The following is a 12,487-nucleotide window of genomic DNA, read 5'->3' as shown; positions in this document are numbered from 1 at the left end:
CGGTTCACACTCCCCTCACAGTGTACCATTCAGGGAACGCTAATGAGGTGGATACACTTCCCGTGCAGCGGGCTCTTCCTCACTGCTCTCGTTCCTGGACAGCCTGTCTTTGGCCCATGGTGCATCTGTGGCTTGCTTTCCTCTGCTGGTCTCTTTCTTTCTCACGGTTTCACCACTCACCTAAGGTGACCTCACTCCACCCAGGCCCTGGAGCCTCAGCCTCAGGTCTCTGGTGGGCTGCAGTTATCCTGCTGCAGATGCCCCTCGGGCACCAGCATGTCCCAGTCTCCCCCAGCCCAGCCCTCATTCCTGTGATCCGGCCTCAGGGGACCACACTCTGCCCTCCCCATGCCCCTGTGGGAAGCCTGTGTATTCTGAGCACCCTCTTCCTTACCTCCGACAGCAGAGGGGTCCGTAGGTTCATACAGACTTCACCTCCACACAGCTCTGATCCAGGTGCTCTCCTCCCACCACCTTTCCTTGGTTCCGATTTTCATCCCCTCTGCCCCGGGTGTGGTGGGGCCTCCATGGGGCCTCGCTTCCCCTTCAGCTTGGCCCCCTGTTTCAGGTGGAGAGATGGATCTAAAGTACAAATCCAGCCACATCACTTTCCTGCTTAAAGCCTCGTAACGCTTCTCCTTCATTGCCTGCTGCGTTTTTCAAACATGAGTAATCGGTATTGGCACTAGCTTTTTTTGTTTTTTTCACCAAATTAAGTTGAATAGAGTAGAACTGAGGCATCAAAGTGTGTCCTACTTTGTGAGGTTAAGTATTGTTTGTGAGTTTGTTTCTCTTCTGTGCACACAGACTAGGTGATGGCTGATGTATATTTTCTTGTGGGTCACAGACAAAGGCTGGAGAAGCCCCTGGCCTGTAGGTGAGGTCTGCCCCTCAGGGACCTGGTGCTTCTGCCAGGCTGGGCTGCGTCCTTCTCACCCCTTCTGCCCAGAATCCTGTGCTCCCACCGCAGGGCTGTTCTCCTCCAGGCTTGGCTGGGACTCGTCCGGGGCTCTGTAATGCTCTGTAAACACATCTTTACCAAGCCCTGGTGGCCACAGCTATCGTAACAGTCCATACATCTGGCTTCTCCACTCGTCTTTTAGCTCCTAGAGGTCAGGGCTGAACCTGATTCAGCTCTCTGCCCAGCACTGGCCCCTGCTTGACACAGAGCATGGAGGGGTGACAGGCACCTATTTTGATATGTGTTTACCTAAGTCTCATGTAATCTTCACAATAGCCCTGGGAGAGAGAGATCATTAACTGTTTTCCAGATGAGGCACAGAGCTGTCTAGAACATAATCTGCCCAAGGCCACCCAGCTAGAAAGTGGTAGAGCTGAAAGCCAAACTCAGGTCCAGCTGACTCTGGAGTCCTTGCTCTCTCACTGCCCCACACAGCCCAGTAAATATTTGGTGAATGGATGTGGTGATATCACACTTCCTCTTTGGCCTGACACTCGGGTATATGGCCCTTTGCAGCAGCACCCTCTGTATTTCCACGTGGCTTAGCAAGACCGACTACGCCACCGGCTCTGCAGCAGCCCATTCTCATGGGGCATTTTGAGTACAGGAGTGGCTTTCAGGCCACAGAACCCACCCCCATACTCTGTGGAAAGGATGACAGTCAGGGGGCACTTGGTGAGCACCTGCAGTGTGCAAGGTCAGCTGCTTCTTGGGCTCGCCCCAGAGTGGGTGCAGAGCAGTCCGCTCTGGGGTGAGCCCGCCACGCACTTGGAACAGCTGCGCTGTTGTGCGTTGTGATGGGCCTGCAGCCCCTCCGGGGCCCCGGATGGCCTGCTCAGTGCAGTGGCGGCCCCCATACACTTCTCCCCTTTGCTCCCTCTCCAGGTGGACCAGCGGGTGTTCAGAGACCTCATGAGTGAGAAGCTGCCTCGACTTCATGCCCACTTTGAACAGTACAAAGTCGACTACACCCTCATCACGTTCAACTGGTTTCTGGTGGTGTTTGTGGATAGCGTCGTTAGTGACATCCTCTTTAAAATATGGGACTCTTTCCTTTATGAGGGACCAAAGGTGGGTCTGCTTGCTGCATGACTCCATGGGCAGTGGCAGTGGCAGCAGAGTGGCCGGCTTAGCTGGGACGCGTGAAGGGTACCGAGGGGCAGAGTGATCCCAGCACCAGGCGCTGCTGGAGGTTGGTCTGGGGTCGCAGGAAACTGCAGTCATTTGCTCGTTTATCAGAAACATTGAGTCTCTGCCAAACCCCGTGCCAGGCATGGGGGCTTTGATGGTTTGCAATCTGAGCCTCAACTTCTGTCAAACAGATGGCGGTTTTATCCCCATTGTATGGATGAGGAGGTAGAGGCCCAGAGTAAACAGAGGATCAGGGGCAGACTCAGAGGGCCAACTTCAGAGCCCTACTGCCCACAAGCATCCCACCCAGTCTGTTGTATGTTTTAAAAAAATCAGTTTGTGAGTAACACATGATAAACTCAAATCATATAACTAGGGGCGTGCAGTAGAAAAGAGATCCCCAGTCTCCTAGCAGTTCTTCTCAATGTACTGTATCTTTTTTTCAAGGTATTTTATGTATATCTAAAATATGTTTTTTAAATTTATTATTTATTGGTGATAGTTTCATATCAGGGCATATAGATTTGGCTCTTTTTTTTTTTCTAAACTCTGCATAGTATCTCCTTCTACAGATGAACCAGAAATTTACATAACAGTCCCCTGATGATGGACACTTACATTGTTTCCAGTCTCTTGCCACTTCGAACTGTGCTGCCATGACTCCTTATAATTGTCTTTCTATAAGTGCAAGTTCATCTATAGGTTTAGTCCTAGAAGTGAAGTGCTAGGTCCAGGGTAAATCCACAATCAAAGGACCCTGTAGTTTTCATTGAGAATGCCAAATTGCCCTGCAGAAGGGCCTTACCAATTTCTACTCCCACCAGCAAAGTTTGAGTGTGTATATTACCCCACACTCTGTCCAGTACAGTACATTATCAACTTTTTAATCTAGTCTGTCATTATTGAAAAGAATTCTCAACCAGGGCTTAAACAGTGTTCCTTATTGGGCCACAGGTAGGGATGTTAAGAGAAAGATAATCTATTTAAACTCTGTAAATATTGTTTTCTAAATAAGAGAAAGTTCAGGTTAGTGCAAGCCAGCCAGTGCCCTTACATGTGGGCGAAGCAGTTTGTTCCAAAGCTGCTTGAACTTGCAGGACCACCAGGAGTCCATTCCCTCTGGCCTCAACACAGTGACCCAGAAATAAATCAGTAAAAAAAAAAAAAAAAAAAAGAAAAAATTTATTTTCTTTCACCATATTCAGAAGTCAGAAATTCAGACCCTAGTTTCAGTAGGTGAGATAAAAAAACTGCCTCTGGAGGTGGAGCTTTCTAAGAGTTTCAGAATCAGAGGACCCTGGTCTTGATTTAATTTAAAAATTATTTCTAGTTCTATATAGCTTATTGACTAGAAACGTGAGCTAAATGTGGAAGGATTCCACAAAGATTCTACTCCTTAAGGAAATTTTTGGTTTGGGCTGAAGTGTTGCTGAAAACCACCAAAGAGTTGAAAACTTTTTTCTCTTAAGAAAGGCGCTAGTGGAAATTGCACCTCAGGTCAAGCGTCTGCCCCACGGCAGGCCGTGCAGGCTGCTCCCAGGGCCCAGGGAGGCCTTCCAGCCCTGGAGCTGGTGCCGGGAGCCACGGTGCTTCTCTAACCATAGGTTTCCCTCTCCTTCCTACAGGTTATCTTCCGCTTTGCCCTGGCACTTTTTAAATACAAGGAAGAGGAGATCCTGAAATTGCAAGATTCAATGTCCATATTCAAGTATCTCCGTTACTTCACTCGCACTATCCTTGATGCTAGGTGAGTCCTTGGGGGAATCCCCAGACGTCCAGGAGGGCCGGGATCCTGACCTCTGCTTCCTTGAGAACAGACTGTCCCGGCCGTCTCAAACCCAGAGCCTTCCCAGGTGTGCGGCGGTGAGAGAGGGCGCTTCCTCCCAGGGAAAAGGGGGAAAGGAGTGGGAACACCCAGCGGCCTCCAGAGACTAGGGAGGAACTAAGATGAAAGATGCTTTTATCCTTTATTCAACAAACATAAATCCCAGCAACCAAAGCACATTATTTGTCTAGCGAGCACTGGCTGAGTATCAACCACACGGCGAGCCCTCTGCCAGGCATTGAGGATGGTAGATGAGGAACAGGCCCTGTCCTTGAAGAACTTGTGGGGACGTGTTACGGTGTGGTTTGCTCAGAGCTGTGTTGGAGGAAGCCCAGGGACGGGGCAAGTGCCGGAGGAAGGCCGCGTGAGCTGGGCCAGGCAGGGGTGGTGGGGAGTGGGCAGCCCGGGCAGAGGGACTCAGGAGCCGTGTGCTCGCAGGGCTGTGGGCGCACAGCGTGTTTGGGGGAAGTGCCGCAGTGGCTCGGCCAGGGTGAGGCTGGCGTGGCAGGGATCGAGGCGGGCTGGAGCAGAGCTGGGCTGTTAAGGCCCTAGTAGACTCTGCCCAGCACCTTGTGCTTCATCCTGAGCGTTGGGAAGTCCCTGCAGGGTTAGACACCAGAAGGGCACGTCAGGTTCGAGCAGGACTGGCAGTGGGAGACCAGGGGGTCCCGGTGAGAGAGGTGGCAGCCTGCAGCGAGGTGCCCCCAGAGACAGAAAAGGGGGCAGACTGACGGGGGTGGAGAAGGAATTTGAACTTCGAAGTCCCCTGGCTTTCTGGCCTGGGCAGCCGAGCGTTCAGGAATCTCTTCCTCCCCTCGCTCCCCAGCCGCACACTTTTTGCCTGTTCTGAGACACCCTCGTTGTCCATGTGTCCCCTGAACTACAGTTGGCAGCTGCTCTGGCCCTGATGACCAAGGCTGGGTTCTCCAGGGGATTTCTGTGGACCTGCTGCTGATTGGGCAAGTGAGGGCGCACGTCCCTGCGAACCGCTGAGGCAGCGCTAACGTTCAGTGTGCCGAGGTGCTGGGAGCTGCCCATACTGCACGGGAATGGACCCCTGCAGCAGACTTGTGGCCTCTTGAAAACCACAGGAGTCCTTTCACTGAGAAACATTTGGAGCTTATTGATGTTTTTCAAACTCTGTTGACTGCCACCCATAATAAGAACGTTTTATCTCACAACCTAGGACACACATACTGGAGTGTATATAACTGAAACAAAAGAATTTGTTGAAATATTTCCAGTGCTTGCCAAAGATTTGTGCTGTACCCTCTGATATGCTTTCTAAATACACTGTATATTGCATATTTAAAATGCTCGTCATGACTCACTAAATTGATTCCTTGATCCGCTGATGGGTGACAACCTACTTGACAAACACCAGTTGCCCCCCATGATGCTCACTTGACGGGGAGGGAGGGCTTCTCTCCTTGGCTGATGTAGTGAGAGGCGGTTGGGCAGCGTCCAGGCCTCTGGTCAGCCAGGAGGGGCTGAGGGCTCTGGTGCTGCGGGAGTCTTGTCGCCGGAGAGCGTGTGGGGCCGGAGAGAGGGGAAGGAGGACCATTCCCCTGTGGTTCTCTTGAGTGAGGCCAAGGGACCAGGGAGGTGGACGCTGGGAGAAGGTGCTGGCTGAGGCCATACCTGGCTTCCTTGGATGTCACCACTATCGTTAGGATCTTTTACTTGGGAAGTGGATTTTTAAGATGTTTTCAGGCTTATTGCTATATCAACAATCATAGGATATCCAAGAATAATGTTTGCCTGTGAAAGATTGATGCTGAGTCCTGGGGTGAACCTTGAGAGCATTTGTTAATCTCACATCAGGTCAGGATGACAAGAGTGGCGCTCAGTGAACTTCACTCCAACAGCTGATGCGTGTGGAGGGCGTCCTGCTCAGCCCCTAACAGTTTTGTGTGGGTTGTCAGTGCTGCCGGGTGGCAGAGACGCAAGGGGTGGTGGGCCTGGCGGTAGTCCCTCTACTGTCACAGGCAGAGCTGGGATACGGTCCGTCCTGCGCACTCCTGCAGCGCCACCTGGTGAGTGGCTTTCGTGCAGTTTCCCGTCAGTTTGCCACAGGAAGTCTGCGTCCACTTCACCCAGAGTTCCCTGTGCGGCGGGACCACCTGTGGGTGTTGTTAGGACTGCAGATGCCCTGGTCCCACCTCTGGACTGGGGCCCCAGTATTTTAATAAACTCCCCAGACTAGCGGTTCCAAGGAGCGTCGACCTGCAGCGCCCTGATTAGTTCTGTGGGGAGGAGGCAGGCGACTCTGAGTGAGACATGGTCAGGGGTGCGGTGCAACAAGATTAGACCCGTCTCTGAATCAGGACCTTCCGGGGCCTCTCATGCGCCAGGCGTTGTCTTCTGAACGTAGCTGACACAGGGCACTTTCTCATCTCTTGACCGCACCTGCCAGGCCCGAGGCAGAGTGGTGTGTAGTCCCCCGTGCTGCCCCAGCCTGCGCTGATAGTGGCTGCCTGACGGAGGCAGCGGACAGTATCAATCTAATTCAGTGCTTTCTGTAGCAAGGAAGGGCCTGGACACTTGGATTTCAGGTGTATGGAGCCTGTGACTAATAGCTGTCGGAGAACAGGGGCTGGTCATGCAGGCCTGGTTCCCAGTCCCCAGCCAGCATTTTGTTTCACAGAGACCCACACTGAGCAGGCCCTTCCGCTCACGAGTTCTAGAACATGCTCTGGGGAGCTCGGCTCTTAAAGCCAGCCTTTCTGACCCTTTACCTCCTGGCAGGAGCATCCTCTGGCTTGGAGTGAAGCATGTCTAAGGTGTGAGTGTTTAAAAATAGAAGAGGGAGGGACTTCCCTGGTGGTCCAGTGGCTAAGACTCCATGTTCCCAGTGCAGGGGGCCCGGGTTCAATCCCTGGTCAGGGAACTAGATCCCGCATGCCACAGCTAAGACCTGGTGCAGCCAAATAAATAAAATAAATAAATAAAATTAAAAAATATATATAAGAGGGAGGGATGCTAAGGGCATGTACACTTTACAGTAAAGCACCTCACGTGATGGAGGAGTAGCAGGGGCAAATGGTTTGTTTTCTGACAGTCGGGGAGGAAGTCCTGTGACATTTCTGTTTCATCACAGCCTCTCCTGGGTCTGCAAGAGTATCAGGCCTTAGATCCCTGCTGCTGGGGCCTGCAGAAGGGAGGCGGGGGCTTAGTGTGCGAGGAACCGGCTTCTGTGACCACACCAGACGGCTGTGGCTGCCGTGATTCGTGCTGGAAGCCCTTAGCCAGGCCTTGGGCACTTTCTAGTCCTGTTTTTATTAAACCACTGGCCAGTGGTTAGGGGCAAGGTACCATGATTTTAAAATATTTACTGTAGATGGGTGCCTTGACCTGGGGATAGTACGAAACCCACAAACTGCACATTTCTCCGTAGACTGCGTCTTGACACCTGTCACACCACTGAGTCTGGCAGTTATCCCCAGGTTTGCTCGGGCGTCCGTGCATCCATTCACTCCCCGTCAGTCCGTCCAGTGACGGAGCCTTTCTGAGCGCACACTGTGCTAGGCCTCATGCTGGTTCCGAGGACTCAGAGGCACGTGGCCCCCACCATCGCTGAGCAAGTGCCAGACCCCGTCCTTGTGCTCACGGGCGGGAATTCGAGTAGCCCCATGCCCAGGAGGCAGCACCGCTTTTATCTCAATGTACAGATGAGGAATTGGGGGCTGGAAAGGGGGGGTCACTTTCCCTGTTTTGCGTCACATGAGGAGTGCGTGGTGGAGCTGGCGTCTGGATCCAGGCCGGCGTTCGGGGCCTGCCCCTGCAGCCTCTGCATGAGCGCTGGCCTCCGAGTGACATATCTACATCAGGCCCTCAGTGTGGTGTCCGGGGTCCGCCTCCCCACACCCCCAGGCCTCCAGGCTGGGCTGATAAGAGTGCTGTGTGTGAGCTCTCGCCTGAGCCCCCCTGATGCTCTGTCTCTGTGCTGTGTCCTGCCAGGAAGCTGATCGGTATCTCCTTTGGGGACCTGAACCCATTCCCCCTGCGCCAGATCCGGAACCGGCGCACCTACCACTTGGAGAAGGTCCGGCTGGAGCTGACGGAGCTGGAGGCCATCCGGGAGGACTTCCTGCGTGAACGGGACACCAGCCCTGACAAGGGTGAGCTGGTCAGCGACGAGGAGGAGGACTCCTGAGTGCCACCCCACTCCCACCCCGGGACGCTGCTCTTCTTGCCTTCACAACCAAAGTGTGCCAAAAGGGTGAACTGCAGAGATGTTTCTGCTCGTTTCAAAGCCAGAATGTAACATCCATGGTCTCTGGAAGTCTGCTGGGCAGATGTCCAAAGCCACACTGCACTTTCTCATTTCCACTCGGGGTGGGGGTCTAATCTGTTTACAGCCATCTTCATGCCATGGCACGTGGTTACTCGTATCCCGTCATGCTTTCCGCCTGATCAGTGCATCACTAGGCTTATAGCTGGCAATTTTCAAGAGCCTAGTTACAGCATCTGTCAGCTTTGTTGGTGACTCTGTGCTTAGAAAACCTTACGTGGGCCATCTCCTCTTGTGGTATCTCCTGTACGTAGTGGGCCGTCGTGGGCAATTGTTTAAACAGTTGCTGTGGAGGATGCCCACTGCACTTCACACACTCCTGGGCCAGAGTCTGACTGCTTTGGGTGGCATAAGGTTGGTGTGAATAAAGGGACTTCCTCAGGAAAGCAAGCACATCCCTTTTTCAGAAACGGCCTATAGAAAGCCCACAGACCTTCTGCTGGTGGCTTCAAGGTGCTGGCCGTGCCCCATTTCTGGGATAGCTTTTGCCCTTCCATGCACAGCCTTTCAAATAGTAACTCCCAACCTGCTGGGGGAGGGCCTGGCTCTCCAGACACCACACGCTCACTCCTGTCCGCACGGCTCCACGAGGCTCTGTGCAAAGCTCCTCTTTCCATCTGAGAGTTGACCCTTGGTTCATTGTACACGTGTGGATGGGACTCCAAGGGAACTGTGGATCGTCGTCCTACAAAGCAGGCCCACCCTTGGGCCGGCCTTGGTTGAGGGGATGGAGGAAGCTTTTCTGGGGGTGCTTTGCAGGGCAACGGTGCAGCTGCAGAGTGAATGCTGTTGGGCAGCTGGAAACTGTGGCTTCCTCGGGAACAGCCAGTGTGTCTGGCTGGGATGGCAGGAGGCCGGCTGCCAGGGCCTGGGCTGGGAAGCCTTCACTCGAGGTCAAAGCTTTGGTGAGCCCTCCCAGACGCGTCCCCTCCACGCTGCCACTGGGCGGCATCCTTGTTCTCAGCAGCTGTCCTCCCCAGTGGGGTCACCATTGCTCCCAGTATGTGAGGCTGCCTAGGTAATTCTGGGACTTAGAGCACTACCTTTTTGAAGGCCTGGAAAGAGGCTTTGCACAAGGAAGGTTATTTTTGCTTAATCACTCTGTGGACCATCCCTGATGTGTAGATATGAGAGAATGTTTCCGGGACAGTATTACTCAAATAGGAAAGAAAATTTTAAATGGATTTTTTTTACACTACTTGGAAAAAATTGGAAATAATCCTTAGTTGATACAAAACACAGACTATTGAAGCAGTGTAATTTGAAGCAGCACTTTTTTCATAAGCATGTTTGTTTTTTTTTTTCTGTCAACCTTCTAGCAGTATCATAGCTAGGATGGCATTTCAGCATACTAGACTAAGCTCAACTTTTCTGTCTTTGGTTAAGCTGGTTAATTTGATTTCTCACTGTGTACAGGGAGCTGGCCTCTGTATGTAGCCAAAAGCCTTTGTCTGTTTTCAGGTGTCAAAAATGTATTTTATCATCGTTTTGGTCTTTGGGAGCAGCTGTTTGAGGCCTGCCGTTTTCAGGAAGTCGCCTTGTGATTTGGGCTGCAGCCTCGCCACTCTGCACAGACCTCCGCAGGACCACTGGGGCTGCTGGAGACCGCCTCCCGGCCCCCACCTCCCACACCTGCTGTCAGCCTAGTGGCCAGCAGCCCAGGAGGTGCAGTAGGAATGGGGTTGGGGCCCCACAGGTCAGCTCCAGCTTCCTTGGGACTTGAGTTTCCAAGCTGATTTCCCCCTGGAACTGCTATGTCCTGTGGGCTAAAATGCTGCCTTTAGGAATAAGCTTGTTTTGTCTGTTCTGCCTTGAAAAGACTCATCTTAAAAGCACCTGAATTGGGCCGAGGGACCAGCTGTGTGGCTGGTGTCAGCCGTGCCCTGAGTGGTGGTGGCGTGTTAGTATTTCCAGGCTGTTAGCATCAGTGGTCAGGCAGTGGGCATGGGAGAGCAGAGAGAAGTCGTGGAGGAAGTGGACCAGGAACCCTTGCTAGGAGGGTCTCCTCTCTGGAATAAAGCGCTAGGTGTCTAGAGGGTGGGAGAGGGAATGCTTGGCCCGATCCCAGACTGGGGCAGGATGGAGCTGATTCCTTCCTCCAGAACCGTAGGGTTTGGTCCCCCTATTTGGAGCCAACGCTTCCCCTCTCCTTGTGCTGTTGAGGAAAGAGCTGCTCTGTACCCTCCAGTGCCTCCCCCGCTGGTCCCACGGGGAGGGCCCTTCTGACCGGCGCTAGCCTGGGCCGGGGCAGCCTCCAGCCTGCTTCCCAGGCGCGCACACCATGGCCAAGGGGAGCCGCGCTCATCACACCAGGTGGGAACTGCCAGCCTTCATGTTGGTGAGTTGTTTTGTGGGGGTTGAACATTTGTTAATACTTTTGTATATTTTCACTACAGTTTGTATTTTTATAGGCTATTTTTATCAAGGTTTTCTAGATTATGTACATCTATTTTATATAACAAGTTCTTCTGTGTGCATGACTCCTTTGTGTGTATTTATGTAAACCTGAGCCTCCGGAATCGCTCTTCACCTCTGTGCCATCTCTGACCTCTGGCCTTGACCATCACTGACTTCTCCTTACGTATGCACGGGCCCACTTCTTACCCCAGGTAGCCTCGGCGCTACTTGCAGTCATGCTGACAGCTGTCCGACAGCAGCCAAGACTGTTGAGTGCTGGGAACAGTTCTGGTTTCTACATTATATTGATATAGGAAGTACTCTAGGCAAATAGCCAGTCCTTTTTTTAAAAATTTTTTTTTTAAACTAGATGTATTACTGCACAAATCCCTACTCCTCACTTTGCACGGTGTTGCCTTTCTGCCTGTGTTCTGGGCAGCTGGGCATGCCTGGGGCCGTCCTTGCAGGCAGGAGGCTGGATGCCAGCAGTGGAGGACTCGGGGCATTGCCAAGTGACTCTTTCTTTCCTTTTATGTCACAGCAGCTTCTGTGCTTATCTTCAAGTTAAATTTTGGAATTGTCATACTAAAAGGCAAAATAAACAACTAATTTGTATAATGTTCTGGTTTGAAATGCAGTTACAGTCACTTGTGATGGGACTCAGCCCCAGGGGCTCGAAGGTGCCTCAGGGCTTATGGCTGGGGTGGGGGGGGCTCTCGACCTTCCAGCTGGGTGTTTCTGCATCCCTGTCTTTGGTTTGCTCTGGGCAGGTGGGACAATGCCTGGGAGGCCCTTGAAGCCATGGCCAAGCTGCAGGTGAGGGCTGGGGGCACTGGGTTCGGCCGAGAGCCAGGAGCTAGAGTTCCCTGTGTCCGGAGCAACCCCCAGCCACAGGGTGGCAGGCACCCCTCCTTCCACCAGCTGTGACGTGCCCTGCCTGAGTCATGGGTTGTTTGCCTCCTGCCTAGGCTGACAGCTCAGGCCCAGCTGCCACTGGGGACACCACTCCCCGCACCCCCCATCATCGGAAAAACACGAGAATGATTAAGACCAAATGTCTTTCCACAGTGTGAGGGCGGTGGGCGGGGGGGGGGGGGGGGCTCCAGTGAGAATTCCCAGACAGAGCAGGCTGGTGAGTCTGTATCCTCCTGGGACACGGATTCAGTGAGGCTGGGGGTTCCTGAGGTCACAGCACACAGCACTGGCAGAGCTGTGACTGGGACCCCAGTGCTAGCCCCTGCTCAGTGTGTGGGTCAGGGGCCAGCAAGTAGAGGCCCTGCTCCCTTGTAAGGGGTTGCTCTTGTGACAGTGCAAATCCCTAGGAAGCCATTACTCACAGCATGGGTCTCCAGGGCCTCCTTTGGCCAGCCGGGCTGCTGCAGACAGACAGGAAGCAAGCCTGACACCCCTCCACCCGCGGACAGTGCGGTGACGCTTGGACTCACGCAAGCCCCAGACTGCTCTCTGTGCAAAGCTACCGTGGGGCCTGCTCAGGCCATCTTCCTACCTGGTCAGAGGGGTCAGCTGCTGGAGATGGCCCAGAGCTCAGAGCAGGAGATGACGGGAGCTTGAGGCCTGTGTAGTCAGGGCATATGCCCTTGTGCCAGTCACCTCCCTCTCAGAGCCTTGGGCTTCTCATCTGAAAATGGGGTACTCACTGCAGGCCCATGGAGTGTGTTGATGATTAAATAGAGTGTGACGTGTGATCAGAGAATGGGAAATGGGAGAGCTGGGCACTCCAGCACCCTTCTAACCCTTGGAGGGGCCAGCCCTGGGACAGACACACTTGCTGATTCCTTCAGCCTCTGATACTGTTTCTTGGTCTCAATCCCCAAGGAGTGATTTTCTATCCCCCCCCCTGCCCCCAACACACACACCC

The 12,487-nt window shown here is 53.2% G+C and overlaps 1 protein-coding gene across 5 annotated transcripts in view; it reads left to right on the top strand.

Moving 5' to 3' along the window:
• Nucleotides 1-11,239, top strand: part of TBC1D2B (TBC1 domain family member 2B) — an 89,050-nt gene extending 77,811 nt beyond the window's left edge. For 4 of the 5 annotated variants that reach the window (XM_007198507.2, XM_057544782.1, XM_057544784.1 and 1 more), the window contains 3 exons: nt 1,847-2,032; nt 3,718-3,839; nt 7,878-11,239. In XM_007198507.2, the coding sequence (XP_007198569.2) occupies nt 1,847-2,032; nt 3,718-3,839; nt 7,878-8,073 (504 nt within the window). In that variant the 3' untranslated portion in view covers nt 8,074-11,239. Of the gene's footprint in view, nt 1-1,846; nt 2,033-3,717; nt 3,840-4,803; nt 5,245-7,877 lie in introns of those variants that run through there. The other variant, XM_057544783.1, reaches the window with a different exon arrangement.
• Nucleotides 11,240-12,487: the final 1,248 nt, after the last annotated feature.

The sequence above is a fragment of the Balaenoptera acutorostrata genome, chromosome 3 (genome assembly GCF_949987535.1).
Source record: "Balaenoptera acutorostrata chromosome 3, mBalAcu1.1, whole genome shotgun sequence".
Taxonomy (NCBI): Eukaryota; Metazoa; Chordata; class Mammalia; order Artiodactyla; family Balaenopteridae; genus Balaenoptera; species Balaenoptera acutorostrata.
The sequence above is the reverse complement of the archived record's forward strand: the minus strand, read 5'-3'. Positions and strand labels throughout refer to the sequence as shown.